The 15,737-nt window shown below is 41.7% G+C and overlaps 2 protein-coding genes across 4 annotated transcripts in view; both read right to left on the minus strand.

Annotated features, from left to right (window-relative positions):
• Positions 1–1,410: 1,410 nt before the first annotated feature.
• Positions 1,411–11,306, minus strand: LOC310954337 (ELAV-like protein 1). 3 transcript variants are annotated; one of them, XM_083923754.1, is made up of 7 exons: positions 11,213–11,306; positions 8,797–8,856; positions 6,279–6,459; positions 5,700–5,803; positions 4,874–5,036; positions 4,541–4,766; positions 1,411–4,019 (listed from the first exon to the last, which is right to left on the minus strand). In XM_083923754.1, the coding sequence occupies exons 2-7, from the start codon at positions 8,830–8,832 to the stop codon at positions 3,695–3,697; spliced, it is 1,035 nt and encodes a 344-aa protein (XP_083779880.1). In that variant the 5' UTR covers positions 8,833–8,856; positions 11,213–11,306; the 3' UTR covers positions 1,411–3,694. The 3 variants fall into 3 exon arrangements, with proteins under 3 accessions (XP_083779880.1, XP_083779879.1, XP_083779881.1); XM_083923753.1 differs by having other exon boundaries at positions 6,279–6,470; positions 8,796–8,856; XM_083923755.1 differs by lacking the exons at positions 5,700–5,803; positions 8,797–8,856; positions 11,213–11,306 and having other exon boundaries at positions 6,279–6,416.
• A 3,043-nt stretch (positions 11,307–14,349) lies between these two features.
• Positions 14,350–15,737, minus strand: part of tspan37 (tetraspanin 37) — a 7,760-nt gene continuing 6,372 nt past the window's right edge. The window contains exon 7 of the mRNA XM_083923758.1: positions 14,350–15,223. Within this exon, the coding sequence (XP_083779884.1) occupies positions 15,134–15,223 (90 nt within the window). The 3' untranslated portion in view covers positions 14,350–15,133. The remainder of the gene's footprint in view (positions 15,224–15,737) is intronic.

Raw genomic sequence — 15,737 nt, forward strand, 5'->3', positions numbered from 1 at the left:
ACCTGGTGCAGGGAGAACAACCTGGAGCTCAATGATTCCAAAACAGTGGAGATGATAGTAGACTTCAGGAAGAGCACAGACCCACCCTCCCCCATCATCCTGTGTGACTCTGAAGTGGACATTGTGGAGTTCTACCGCTTCCCGAGCACCATCATCTCCCAGGACCTCAGGTGGGAGCTGAACGTCAGCTTGCTCATCAAGAAGGCACAGCAGAGGACGTACTGGAGGCAGTTAAAGAAGTTTAACCTACCGCAAACAATGCTGGTCCACTTCTACACTGCCATCATTGAGTCCATCCTCACCTGCTCCATCACTGTCTGGTACGCTGCTGCCTCTGCCAAGGACAGGTGCAGACTGCAGCGCATCATTCGCTCTGCAGAAAGGGTCTTCGGCTGTAACCTCCCTTCTCTTCAGGATCTTTACTCCTGCAGGACCCTGAAGAAAGCTAGGAAAATATTTGCTGACCCCTCTCAACCCGGACACAGGTTGTTTCAACCTCTACCCTCTGGCCGAAGGCTGCGGTCTAGCAGAACCAAAACCTCCTGCCACAAGGACAGTTTCTACCCCTCTGCCATCAGGCTTTGGGACACAGCAAAATACTCTGACTGAAACAAAGTCTCTCACCACATGCAGGATCGCGCTTGTATGGTGGATGTTCAAGGCGGTAGCGTGGGTCATCCTCTAAGAGCAGGGTTGGCGGTTCAGTGCCCGGCTCGGCCATGTCGATCGTAAACTACAGACTGGTCCTGAGGATGTCTCCAGGGGGTTGGGGGGGAAGAGATTTATTAAGGTGGAACTACATTTTCAAAACTGGATTTTCTTTCCCAAACATTTCAGAGTTTGTTGACACTATCTTATAAACTTAGTGATGGAAAATTGGTCGAAATTGTATTTTTATATTCTATTTAGGTGAAGGAAACATAGTATTGCTCATTAAATACCATTCCATTAAGTGGAAAGTAATGCACACAGCCACTATGTGCTAGAGACGATTTACTGTTTGTGTTACAGTAATATGATACAGGAGAAAGTATGCAGACACGCCCCCCCCCCCCCAATCTGGTCTCAGAAGGTGATAACTGGGCCTATGTCATCTGATCAGCCGAAGGCAAGCTGACATTACAAGATGTGTCCCTTCACTACATTTGTTTTTGCTTGTTGGCAGGCTGATGAGTAAATTAGGAAATATAGTCATCACACAATAATCTTGAATCACAAAACAAGCTAAACTTTGCAGCTGAAGTCCAACTGTGCACGCATATGTCCATATATGCAGCAAATTCACAATAACCTTCTGAAGAGACATTTAATACTTTCAATTCTGAAAAGCCAACATGTTTTTTTATTGAAATGATCCAATGTTAGAAGACATTTAATGGACTTCAACTTAGTGTCCTTTAAAACCAAGAAAACAACAACATTAAAAACACTTCAATAAGTAACAAGTATGACCACAAACATTGTCAAATAAATATTTGTGCCTCCTCTGATGTAAAATACACCATTCCCACTTATAAATTAAGGCGGAACGCAGTTTATTCTGACTGCCCCTAAAACAAATTCACTTGCATCATTCATGCAAATCCAAATAGACTGCTGAAAAAAACTGAGCAGTAACATGAAACGTCAATAGAAAAAGGAAATGATATAATAAAAAGATGACAGTCAAAGACTACAACAACTTTCTATTACCTGCTTTGAGCAAGTCACAAAATATTGCACAGAGTTAAGGACTGTGAGACAAAAATCACATGGAAATACTAAATCAAAAAGCACTTTTAAGACGGAAATTTAAAGTGTGCAATGGGAATACTGCTTTTAGAGGGGGCACACAGATTAAAGAGGCATTTAATGAAGTGTCAAGGGAGTTATTGCTGAGGGGAAAATGTTTAAAAAATGAAATCTGATAAGCGTGAGGAGAAACTATTCACAAAAATGTGTATTTGTATAACCAAGTGATTCCTCTGTTTAATTTGCGGTCAGGCGAATCAAATGTTATCAGAATGTAAAAACGCCCTCCCCAAACAGCTGCGTATCGAAACGCAGATTTGCTGATCGAGACGTCAATAAATAAGCCCAGTATTCAACTCAAAAGGGCTGAAAGATGTACTAAAAGATCCAAAACACAGCTTCAACTAGCTAATTATGTGACTCTTCCTGGTTCAAAATCATCTCGCAGTCGTAGAAAAGTTGCTTCATGAAATGTCTTCAGGGCAATCATTTCCGTCAAGTGTATGCGTACAGTTTAAATCGTCTATCATCTAATAACTAACATTGGTCCATATATCCTGTACCTGTTTTTAAGCTTTGTAACTTCTCTCCTGTGTTTCGTGATCACGAGTCTTTCATCGACACTGCAGATACGCTACTCGAAAAAGAACAGAACAAAACTCCAAATCAAATCTGAAAACGGTAAAATAAAAAAAAAAGAAACAAACCAAACAAAACTTTCGGCGAAAAGAAATAAAATTTAATGGTTTATGCTCAAAGTGAAACAACCAAAACAAAAGAAAGGAAGAAAAGAAAGCAAATCTAAACTGAAATCAGGAACAAAAGGCAATTCATTTCTCTCCAAACTTGAGGTAAGCACTCAAAACAAGTTTGTAACTTACTCGGTAACAAGTAGAAATCTATGCCTTTAGAAAGAAAACAAAACAAATTAACTTGAAACAAAAGAAAACAGAACAGGGTACTGAGCCAAAGTGATGTTACTCACAGTCTGCGTCGGATTAGTACCTCTTCAAAAAACAAAAATGTATAAATTTACCTTCGATCTTCTCAGAAAACTCTTGCGGTAAAAGGATCAAATCTCTTCCTGCCTTTGGTCCATCTTAACTCCCTACTCATTGACTGTGGTTCATATTCAACAGGACTCTCCTGAAATACAACGTATAATAATAATAATAAAAAGACACTTTACACAGGGATAACAAAACAAAAACATTCCCCTCCAGAGCTTGTCAAGTTTGCAAATTGTTAACCCGGTGGTAGGTTGAGCAAAAGTCATAGATTAATATTGAAAAGACTGATATTTCTAGTAACCTAAAGCAGACTTTTTAAAAGTGCTTTGCTCCAGACGGTAAGTGGTATTGTAGGTCTGCGTGTCCACTGGATGACAATTTAAGGCATCTATTTCTACTTATGATGAGATCCAGAACAGAGCGCTGCTTTTCTAAATAGAAACAACCACTGGCTACCGTCAAAATCTGGTTCCTCACCTTCTTTAAACTTATATCAATCACAGACACGTGGATACTTGGAGAACAACTTGCAGGGCTTTCCTTATGTTCCGTATTTTTTTTAGTGCACTGCTCAGGGCCACTTGCGTGCCTCCTTTATCTAGTCCCCACAGTTATACATGCAACACCAACGGACAGAAGTTTAGTTTTTTTAGATCATTTTCAAAAAGTTATCTTGGGGGTATCATGGGATTGTGTCCTCTCCATCCTCTCACTAAAATAACTACTGAGTGTCCTCAAGCCCCAAGCATGAGTATAAAGATTAAAAAAAAGAAAAGAAATCAGCCTAGACACTCTTTTAGACAAGTACAAAGGTGCAGAAGAGTGAACTTCTCCGAATACACTAAAACCCAAACAGATGTGCCAGACTTAGAAAACTCATACTTCTGCTCTCTGCTATAAAAGCCTGGTGCAGGTCATTTCCATCTCTCCTCTACACCCGATTGTCCCGCTCTCTACTTGTGGCCCTTGCTGGTCTTAAAGGACACTTGCAGTATCTTGTCTCCGAGCCGGTAGCCGTTCAGGCTGGCGATGGCCATTGCCGCCTCTTCGTAATTCGTCATGGTGACGAAGCCGAAGCCTTTGCACTTGTTGGTGTTGAAGTCTCGGATAACCTTGACGTTGGTGACCGCGCCGAAGGGGCCGAACATCTGCCAAAGGATGCTTTCGTCGGCGTCCTGGCCCAGGTTGTAGATGAAGATGCACCAGCCGGAGGTGGAGTTCCCAGGGACGCCGACACTTCCCATGCCGCTCATATGATCAACGCCCATGGGGGAGAACCTAGAAATGAGAAGGTTTAGAGTACTTGAGGATTCATCAATGACATTGAAACCACCATTTTAAAAAGGTGCAACTAATGATTGTTTTCATATTGGTTAACTTGTCTATTATTTTCTACAATTGCTAGAGTTGTGAAATGTCAGAAAATGGTCAAAGTTGGCATGTTTAAATGTCTAGTTTTGTCCGTCCCACAGTCCAAAACAAAGATATTCAGATTACCGTCTAAAAAAACATCAAATACTCACTAACATTGACGCTGGCCATTGCTTTATGTTGTGTCATTGATGCTGCTAAAATTCCTGGATCAAGTCCTTGTTTTTATTTGATTTAATATCTATTAAATGTCATAAGCGTTTCTTTCCAGTGCTTTTAATGTTTTATGTAATGCACTCTGTAGATAAATGACTCTGAAGACAAACTATAACAAGTCTAAAAGCAGCAAAAAACAGAGCAGTGGCAACCTAGAAACTAATGTACTAGTCTGACCAGAGTTGATTGTGACTGTAAACAACTTCTCTCACCTAAAGCGCTGTGCCTGGTGGTGTACGGGCCCTCCGAAGCGCCTGGACGGGTTGTGGTAGAGCTGGGGGATGATCTGAGAGTTCTTCACTTGGTTCGGGTTGGCGGCGAATTTCACTGTGATCGGCTCAGAGGCTCCAGGGGGTTTTTGGCCATTCAGGTTTTTGACAGCCTCCTCTGCCTCCGCCCGCTTATCAAACCTGATAAAAGCCACCCCACGGGACGCGCCTGGGTACGAGGGAGAAGATGGTGACCGCCTATTCTGACACCATCAACATAACTAGGAGCTATTATGTTACTAAAGAGAATGCTTGAAAAGAAAACAAGTCAATCACCTGTTGTGCCTGTTGCCTGGTCAACAAGTACACGAGAGTTAATGATGTGGCCAAAGCGTGAAAACATGTCCTCCACGTCCTTCTGGCTCATGGCCTTTGGCAGGCCGCTGATATACAGGTTGGCATCCTTTATTGTATCAGAGCTGGGCCGTGCGTATGAAACCTAGCAACAGGGAGCAACAACATACTGATTAAGACTGTGATACACATGTACAAAACAAAGTAACAAAAAAAACAATTACAAGTACACCAAGTACTCAAATCTTTGAGATATATATATATATATATATATATATATCTATATATATATATACACCTATATTACTTCTTGGATTTACAAAAGGCAATTAGATAAGGTGTTTTAAAAGTTACAATCATCAACTAATTCATCTTGTCTCATATATATTATATATTATATATATATATATATATATACATATAATATAAAAACTGTTTTGGACTATCAAAGTAAAATGAATACAATTAAGTGGTTTTGGTATTAAGTCTTTGGTCTGAGCAAAAACGAGAAGCATAAAAGAACATTACGCAACAGAAAAATGACATAAAACTGATCAAAAAGGTACTTTTAAGGAATTGAATACATGAAATACATTGAATTTGACAGAATGTGTCAAACAAAATAAGTAAAATTAAAGTCAAACTCAAAAGACATGTCAGATAGGGCATTAAGTGAGCTATAAAAGCAGTAACACTTCCTCGGGCTGACATGTACTAGCTAGTTAGCGGACAGCACAGGAGCCACAGGAGAGTTAAATGACATGACATCTTTGGTTTGAGAATTGTAGAACACCTTATTGCACGTTACCTTGATAGTTTTGGACTGTAGCCTTAGTCCATTCAGTGTACTGATAGCTCTGTCTGCATCACTAGGGTTAAGATAGTTAACAAATCCGTACCCTAAACTGTGGCCTAGAGAAAAAAAAAGGAAAACAATAAAATAAAATAAAAAAACGTTGTATAGTTCAAAAAAATCTGCAAACAAATAAATATTTAAAAACAAAATCAAATCTCAACAGTGCATGCTAGTCTAAACAAACAAACAAACAAACAAAGAGACTGTCTGCAGGACTGGCTGGAATAAATAAAAACAAGTCTATGGTGGTGAAAAAGTGAGCCAACTACAACCCAACTCAAACAGGAAATCAATTTGGGGTGTCTTTCAAATCAAAATGACAGTATAAAAGCAGCCGCTAATATATATCCTGTCAGTAAAGGTCATTGTAAAGTCAGTGGAAGGCCAAACTACACTTTAAGTCATAAAGCTGAACCACCACTGATATATCCAGAGGTTGTAACACAAAGCCTTTGCCATTTAAAACTAAATCTCGTGCTTAAGCGTCCTTCTGGTGTGCCACGGGTCTGATTGCTTCAGAGAGTAGCATACCTGCGACTTTGTCTCGGATCAGCTTGGCAGACTCCACCTCCCCGATGCTGCTGAAGAGGCTCCGCAGCTCGTCCTGCGTCATGCTCTGAGGCAGGTAGTTTACTATCAGGTTGGTCTTGGCGTCCTTCCCTTCGTCCCCTCCCATGTGGTCTTCGTAACCGTTCGACATGTCGTACACCTCCTGCAGATCGGCCAGGTGGGCCGGACAAACACAAACGAGGTAAGTACACACGCTACGCAGAACGACGGACAGAAACTCTAGTGGACTCATTGCTTCAGGCATTTTTCAAGTATAAAAATGTATGCTTCTAAAGCCTTGATCTTGTCTTTTTCATAGTAATCTTAATAAATCTTTGAATGTTTGACTGTTGGTGGAATAAAACAAGTGATCTGAGTAATTTCAGCTTTGACCGCGGGAAAAAGAGTGGGAATTTTTCTATATTTTCAAGATTTTTTACATAAAACATATGAAAAAAGTCAATTAATTGATATATCACAAGTCAGATGAATGCAAAATAAAATATATCATTAATTGGAGCACAGGTCTTGTGTCGTGTTTTTGTTGTGTGCATTCGGAAAAGAAAAACATTTAATAAAATCTCAATTTGGAAACAACAAAATCATAGTGAATCTGTATAATCGTGAACGTCCTCACACGTGACTTCACTGGTGAATTGACTGCAGTTTACTTTAAGTTTTCCTCTGACCGTAACATTAATTTGCCCACAGCTCATCGTTCAAATCATTCATTCATTCATTCATTCATTCATCTTCAACCGCTTATCCCGGGGTCGGGGTTGCGGGGGGTGCTGGAGCCGATCCCAGCTGACATCGGGCGTGAGGCGGGGTCCACCCTGGACAGGACGCCAGTCTATCGCAGGGCACATAGAGACGTACAGAGACAGACAACCATTCACACCTACGGGCAATTTTAACACGTGCATGTCTTTGGACTGTGGGAGGAAACCGGAGAACCCGGAGAAAACCAACGCAGACACGGGGAGAACATGCAAACTCCACACAGAAAGGCCCCAGCCGGGATGCGAACCTGGAACCTTTTCGCTGTGAGACGACAGTGCTAACCACTACACCACCGTGTAGCCAAAGTATAATTTTTTTTTATATCTAACAGAAAATCCATCTTCTCGTTTGATGTAGACTAATAAAAGAAAAAGTAGAAAGTGCAGGTGTCTGTTGCATCATGTGCAATTAACATTGAAGTGCACCAACAACAGCAGCATCAAATGAAGTTTGATCATTTAATTGCTCCTTTATCGCGGCAAGTCTCTTCTACTGCCATTTTTTATTGGGGAGACGTCGTAATATATAATTACCTTATTTAAGATTGTTTGTGTTTCACAAGAAAAAGATGTGTCCAATCTGCGATGCAATACAAATGTTTGTTTATAACAGTGATCCCATTGTGTTTTGGTGTCATTTTATACGTTTTCTGCATATTTTGATGATTAACGAGATAATATTAAGTGTAACATTACACTCATTATATTGTCCGTTAGCTACAGTTAACACAAATAACAACAGGATGACTCTGTCGCTGTTTCCTTGCGTTTAAAAAAAATCAACTACCGGCACATTGCAGTTTTTAGAACAACCATCCATCTTTTTTTCGTTCGTCAAATGTAGTGGAAACACAAACAAACAGGATTGTTTATAATTCCAGCTACTTGCTGGTCGAGTTAAATGCACTGCGATAACAGTTATCGCGCTGCAGTCAATGCCACAGAGAATCAGGGGTTAAAAGCTTTAAAAAAAAGCGCCACAAAATGGAAACTAATTATATTACACAAGCATGTGACTGGATTTAAGCTGCACATGTGTCTCAATGTGGAGGTTTACACCTTTTTACAAAAGGAGGTAACTTTTTACCCCAGATGACCTCAGTCACATGTCAGTCTGCAGTCTAATCTGAGTAGAGATTTGTTAAATTAACAATGCAGCCTGACTTCAAAATACTTTTTTTTTTTTAGTTTAAGTTGCTTCCGCTGTCTGTTAGGCAGAGCGTGTGCTGGCGGACACATCTGCGGGTGGCTGAAATGGGATCAGGCCTGAAAAGGGAATCAGTGTGGCGGTCAACCTGACAGGGGTCCATTCATGCAGGAGAAGGGCTGTGATTGTGTATTCTGGTGGGTAAGATAGACGGCCTGAGAGGATGAATGAGAGTCCTATATTACAGCAGTACACATGGGCCTAGCTGGCGGGAGGTGGCATGTGTGAGGGTTTTTGATTTCTCGTCTCGCTTCAAATATCAAATCTTTAGTTCCAGCAAAATAACAACAGATCGCTGTTTACAGTCGTGAAATCCTTTGGACAAAGGAATAAAAGAGACTCTGAAGTGAGTCTCTACATTTCCTGCAGTCAAATTTTTTGTTGCCATACGACAGGATTTGTGCATTCAATCCTTTGTGTCAACAACCTCAACACCGTAAATATGCGATCATACTGCAAACATTCAGCTGATGTTTGCAGTAACGTCTGAAATAGGGGCGCTTATACTCACTTTCAAGTACTTAATGTGTCCTCGGCGAACTGCCATGAAGACACTTCACTGCTCCTGGGGCTGAAGACAAAACAAAAACACCTCCATCAGTATAGCTAACAAGCAAACTTGGTGTCATAAGAACATGACATTAAGCGGAAATACACTTGACAACCACAGACGCCTGTTTTTTCCCCCAAGAAAGCAAAATACAACATCGCCATAAATGTATGTTTAAGTTCCACGTGCTTCTCAACTTTATCTTCTATTTTAAGTGGCAACCAGTTTGATGCAAATGACTTATACTAATTACTACCCACTTCCTTCTTTAATGATCAATTTGTATTGTTGTGTGATGATAAATACCATCACACAGCAATCAGAATATGCTAAAGAAAAGAACACAAGGCAGCTCCGCGTAAGAGCATGCATGCAAAAAATCCATAATTTTAGCATACATTGGTTTTTTGTCTGTTGCCGAGTTGCGGTGGGGCCTTTTTGCAATCATGAAATTAGTCTGCGTGTGACCAGGCAGCCAGAGTTGACTTGTATTATCTGCATTGATTTTTCTAGGTTGTAGCTTTAGCCGCATCTGCCTGTCGATGGTTTGATCCCCACCTTGCCCTACTTGTGTCATGGTCGTTGTGTCCTTGGGCAAGACACTTCACCCACCTTGCCTCGTGTGAATGTGTATGACTGCTGTATGTTTGTGGAGGTGGTCGGAGGGGCCGTAGGGGCTGAATAGCAGCCACGCTTCCGTCAGTCGGCCCCAGGGCAGCTGTGACTACTACATTTAGTTTACCACCACCATGTAGGTCTGTGTGAATGAATGGATCCTGGACTCTGTAAAGCGCCTTGAGCACAGAGAAAGGCGCTTTATAAATCAAAGCCATAATAATAATATTGATAACGATCATGGGTGCAGATCCCAGGGGGACACCCCCCCCCCCACCCCCATTTGTGAAAAAGATTAATTTTCCCCCACAGTAAAAATACCCTAAATTATTCCAAATTGAACAAATGTATTTTCACATTCTTCACATTTTAGATTCACATCTAAAAAGAAATGATTGAAACGGTGGAACATAATTTGGGCCTTTTTGCAATCATGAAATTAGTCTGTGTGTGACCAGGCAGCCAGAGCTGACTTGTATGATCTGCATTGATTTGTCTAGATTGTAGCTTTATCCACATCTGCCTCATGAGATATTCAAGTTGGATAAAACAACATTTCCTCTCACACCTCCAGCCACGCAAAAACAGGGTCCATCCCCCCCATTTCTTTCTTTACCGTGTACAGTGTAGCCAATTTAAAGCTGTATTAAAAGGTTGCAGACTTGTGTGTTCATGGTAAACAAAAGGGTGGGAACCTCTCGAGCCCTGATGAAACAAAACATCGATTGCGAGGAGAGGAAGAGAAACATTGCCAGGGTTGGATCTTAATTAGGGTTCATTTAATATTAAAAAAATAAATAAATGATGCAAGTCTATGCACTAATGCCCCAAAATTAATTATCCAATTTATTTAATTCATTTGTATTTATAGTGCCACACCATAACACACGTTGTAGACCTAGATCACACTCTGGTTTATTCATTTATATACATTTGTAGGTCATGGGCACCAGTCCTCGTGGAAAACCAACCCAGTGTGGTGTAAACCCAGTGGAAAGAGGCGTGTCAGATTGGCGCTGTGGCATGAGGTGGACCAAAATGTGGACGTGCAGTATTTAAATGGAAATATCAGCTATTGTTACCCAACACCTGCAGCAGCTCACACAGACACAGCAGCTGAACCTGTCAGAAAACCCAGCTGATGGTGTCTGCGGGGCTTTGCAGTGCAGGTGCGACATCTGCCTCCAGGCCCGTTAACGATGACTGACATTATAACCAACACAGAAACACATGTGCATAGTCTTCTGCAGCTGCTGATACATGTAATAGTGCACTTTCGGGTTTTTTGCAACCAATAAAAAAGCAGTAAGTCGAACAACAACTCGGAGACGCGAGGAGGCCTGCTAACGTTAGCATTAGCTGCTAACACCAAGGTGCACGCTCACCCCCTCCTCTGTAAAGAATGGTAAACATGTGTCTAACCACGTCGCACAAAAACAACCATTAATGTAACTATTCTACACTTAATTGCATGAGTATGAACATACTCTCGTGTCGTAGGTTTAGAGGATAGACTGTGTGGTGGTTTCTTGCCTGATAGCTAACGTAAAAAGCACCGTGGCCCTATTTTGGAGAGCGTCGGATGAACGCGTTTCTTCCCCCGCGCCTAAACCCCAGCGGCCGGCTAACAGGCCCCGGTGGCTAACGCTAGCTCCGAGGGCCGCGGCATGGCAGCCATTCACGTTTGACCAACCTGGTTTAACACGTCGAGATATGAAAGCATGCAGCTGAGGCAGCGAAAGGACAACGTTTGAAGTATTACCAGCCTTTGGGGGTTAGTTGTAGTTGTTGTTTTCTGTTCTCTTCTCCTATTTCTTCGCGGAGCTCTCTTCCCTCCAAGTCAGTCAGTCTCACGCAGAAGAAGAACCAGAGGAGTACGGGGAGAGGACGTGACCAAGCCCGCCACGCCCCCCTCGCCCCCCGGCCACGCCCCTGCAGAAGACAGCGTGGTCAACATCCACAGTGCACCTCTGGGAGTTGGATCTGAAAAAAACCTTTTAGTCAAAATATTAAATGTGTAAAAACATATACATTTATCTGGAGACGAACAGTATGAAATTAATTTGCTCTTTATATTTAAAAAAAAATCAGACATAAATACATATTTTAAACAACATCCATTTTAAACTCATCTCATCTCATCTTCAACCTCTTATCCGGGGTCGGGTCGCGGGGTCAGCAACTCTAGTAGGGGACCCCAAACTTCCCTTTCCCGGGCCTCATTAACCAGCTCTAACTGGGGGATCCTGAGGCGTTCCCAGGCCAGTGTGGAGATCTAATCTCTCCACCTGGTCCTGGGTCTTCCCCGAGGCCTCCTCCCAGCTGGACGTGCCTGGAACACCTCCCTAGGGAGGCGCCCAGGGTTCATCCTTACCAGATGATCCTGAACCACCTCAACTGGCTCCTTTCAACGCAAAGGAGCAGCGGCTCTACTCCGAGTTCCTCACGGATGCTGAACTTCTCCCCCTCTCTCTAAGGGAGACTCCAGACCCCCTCCTGAGGAAACACATTTCAGCCTCTTGTACCCTCGACCTGGTTCTTTGGGTCCTGACCCAGCTTTCATGACCACAGGTGAGGGTAGGAGCCATGATTGACCGGTAGATCCAGAGCTTTGCCTTCCTCAGCTCTCTTTTGGTCACAACGGTGCGGTAGAGCGACTGCAGCTCCGCCCCTGCTGCTCTGATTCTCCGGCCAAACTCACGCTCCATCGTCCCCTCACTCGTGAACATGATCCCGAGGTACTTGAACTCCTTCACTTGGGGTAAGGACTCATTCCCTACCTGGAGTAAACAAATATAATAATGCAAAGAGGTTGTGAGTCATTTATGCAATCACTATACTTTTATAGCAAATTTGCTAAATCTTTGTGTCTGTTTTGTATTATTGTCCTTTTGTGCCAACATTTGACAGTTTGAATGTATTTTACATTACATTTAAAGCCATTTAAGAAAACAAAGCCTTGAATTAGAGTTCATTCAGAAATCTGGTTTACCAATCACACCAAAATAATATGCTATGAGTGCCGAAGCAATTTCATATCAGACCAACAATGGTACCTCTATCAGTAGTAGTGGAAATAGGCTAATAATACTGATTGATTGACATAAAACATGCATCACATCTCATCTTCATCCGCTTATCCGGGGTCGGGTCGCGGATATGTTACATGTCCTGCAGAAAAATGCTTTTGTTCTTATTTACTTGGTGTGGCAGTTGAAAAAGGCTTTAAGCAACATCACTTTTTAACAAAAAATCCACCCTCCAAGAGACATCCTGAACGTATGTTCCTGCTGCTATCAATGGTTTTTGCACTATTATGCCACCATCTGCACTTTATTATTATTTTTACTATTATTCTTTTTACTGTATTGTTTTGTTTTTACTATAGCAGTTAGATCATTTATGTTGTGTCACTTACCATTGTGTCTTGTCTTTGTCTTGTCTAGTCTACACATGGGATAGTGAGAAACAAAATGTCTTGTTCATGTGAAGAATTGACAATAAAGCTGACTTTGACTTTGACTTTGACCGATAATTTGCTATTTGTTTTAAGTCTGTTACTGGTTTTGTGCTACATTGGTAGTAGAGTTTACCCTGATGTTCCCTTTGGTCTGTTTGTCCTTTTCAAGAAAGAACGAAAGACACACTTAGCCTTGTTTCATAACCTTGATACAACTTTTCCAAATGTTATGATCATGTCTGATAAATTCACCCCTAACATAATAAAGTCACTGCACTTTTCTATGAATAACCATCTGGCAAACAACATAAATACACATCATGTACCATAAAATATCTTCTTGTGCTGTGTTCTAAAAACGCTTAATGGTGATTTCTGTATTTTTAACATTCATCAAATGAACAAGCTTAGTGTGTTGCACAGGGGAGGCTAACCACTTCAATACCTCTTCACATATTAGATTAAAAACTTTTGGATTTTAATGAATTTAAAAAGGCAACGTGATTTATTTTACCTTTATTTAACCAGGCACGTCTTTAAGAACAACAAATACAGCCTGGAAAAGGACAAAGCCTTTACAGGGGAGGAGGGTCGGGGCTAAAAACAAGTTACATGTTTAAAGGACAAAACAGCACACACCCTTTTCAGGACATTGCGAACATAAACGGCGGCAGACATGCGTACACACACATCTCAGCACAGCGAAGGATAGCAGCGTGTTACGACAGCCACCTGCCATCTGCTTGCAAACAGCCACAGTCACATTAAAAAAGTTAAAAGGACATCAACACATATCCAGTCGAGCTATCAAATATTAAAACTGCTTGCCATATGTGTTGTCACTATAACAACTAACAACAATCACCCTTTTGTTGTCATTCATTCATTCATCTTCAACCGCTTATCCCGGGGTCGGGGTCGCGGGGGATGCTGGAGCCGATCCCAGCTGACATCGGGCGTGAGGCGGGGTCCACCCTGGACAGGACGCCAGTCTATCACAGGACACATAGAGACGAACAGAGACAGACAACCATTCACACCTACGGGCGATTTTAGAGTCACCAATGAACCGAACACCTGCATGTCTTTGGATTAACCACTACACCACCGTGTACCTTTTGTTGTGTACTAGTCAAATGAGCAAATGGGTCAAATGGCTTTCTATCCAACTTCATTTCTAAATCACGAAGTATACAACTGCAATCAACAGCAGTGTAAAGAAATACAATTAAGTGTATTGTCCCTTTAGAAATGAACTGTGTATCAATTTGATACAAAAAAATGACACAAAGAGAAAGTGAAAAACAACACACCAGCAAGGACAACACAATATACAACAGGATAACCTCTCTGTACATTGTTGAGATCAACCTGCAGTTGCCTCCCCGGGTCCGTTGATCGGAGGATGGAAGAAGAGATCTTGAGACGATGGCTTGAGATCACACCAATATCTTTATTGGAGCACTTTGCAAAGCGTAGACAAGTTCTGATACAACACAAACCAGGTCATACATCAGACGAGTCTGTTGTGGTCTAGGGGTAGCGGCTTTATATACCCTGGTGGGCTGATGGTAACGCCTTAAAGGTAAAAAAGGCGGCAATGGGCGTTAATCTGCCTGGCAACACATTATAACAGTAAAAGCTGAGTCAAGGAAATTAGTGCATGTCCCTATATGGCCATCTAGAGAGACATATGTGTCTGTGTTTGCAACACACGAAATTGTTAGTTAATGAGTATGTGTGTGTGTGCCTAAAATAAGGAAATGAGCATTCCTCTGTTCTTTAGAATCATAACGAGGTGATGTGTGAGAGATCACGAGATCTCTATCTTCCTCCCTTTTCTGTGAGGCTCTGTGATGCAAGTTATTATCTACTCAACCAGCAAGGACTAGTCTCATTCCAGGGGTTTATGTACCATGACCCCACTGTGCACCAACTTCAGTTTAGCCATTTCAAAAGCCACATGAAGAGAGCAGCTCATTTCTCTATCTTCCACAACATCGAGCCATCCTATGACATTATCATGATTTGTTTAAGCAGAGAGATATCAGATATCACCACTCTTATGTCCTGTTTTGTAGTCTACTGGAGTAAACCTGCATTAATCAGCAGCAGTGGAGTGGAGCACACTCACAATAATAATTTCATGAACATTTACATGATATATCGTTCTGTGCAGTATCTGTGCAGAGTACAGTGCATACACATACTATGTCACAATGTTTAGTTTTTGTCCAGTACTTGATAATCCATATCCATACCACCGAGCGGTCGGTCCATCATCAGCTGTGCCATCGTCAGAAACAAAACAACCTGCGTGATAAGAGCACAGGAAGGAGAATGGTACTCTGGTTAACCACTGAATTAAACACTGCTTACTTTTATTCCCCACTTGAATATTAATTCAATACCTCAGTCCTTCCGTGTGCAGCTACTCCAAATGTATAAACATTATTGATTTGTGATGAAAATCACTATGTAATGCAATAATTCTGACCACCGGCGTGCACTGAAGGGGTTTTGCTTCTCCAGTATTTACCGGGTAGGATGACACTGGAATAGAGCTGAAATGTTCATCCAGCACAGTGCTTTGCAAGCTTTATTCAAAGAAAGTACCCCAAAGAATAGCTACTGCAATATTTAATATTGTTAATAATAATACTGTGGCTCAGTTGGTAGAGCGAGTCGGCCAATGTCCGAAGAGTCGATGGTTTGATCCCCACCTTGCCCTACTTGTGTCATGGTCGTTGTGTCCTTGGGCAAGACACTTCACCCACCTTGCCTTGTGTGAATGTGTATGACTGCCGTATGTTTGAGGAGGTGGTCG

The sequence above is a fragment of the Echiichthys vipera genome, assembly GCF_963691815.1.
Source record: "Echiichthys vipera genome assembly, chromosome: 12".
Lineage (NCBI taxonomy): Eukaryota > Metazoa > Chordata > Actinopteri > Perciformes > Trachinidae > Echiichthys > Echiichthys vipera.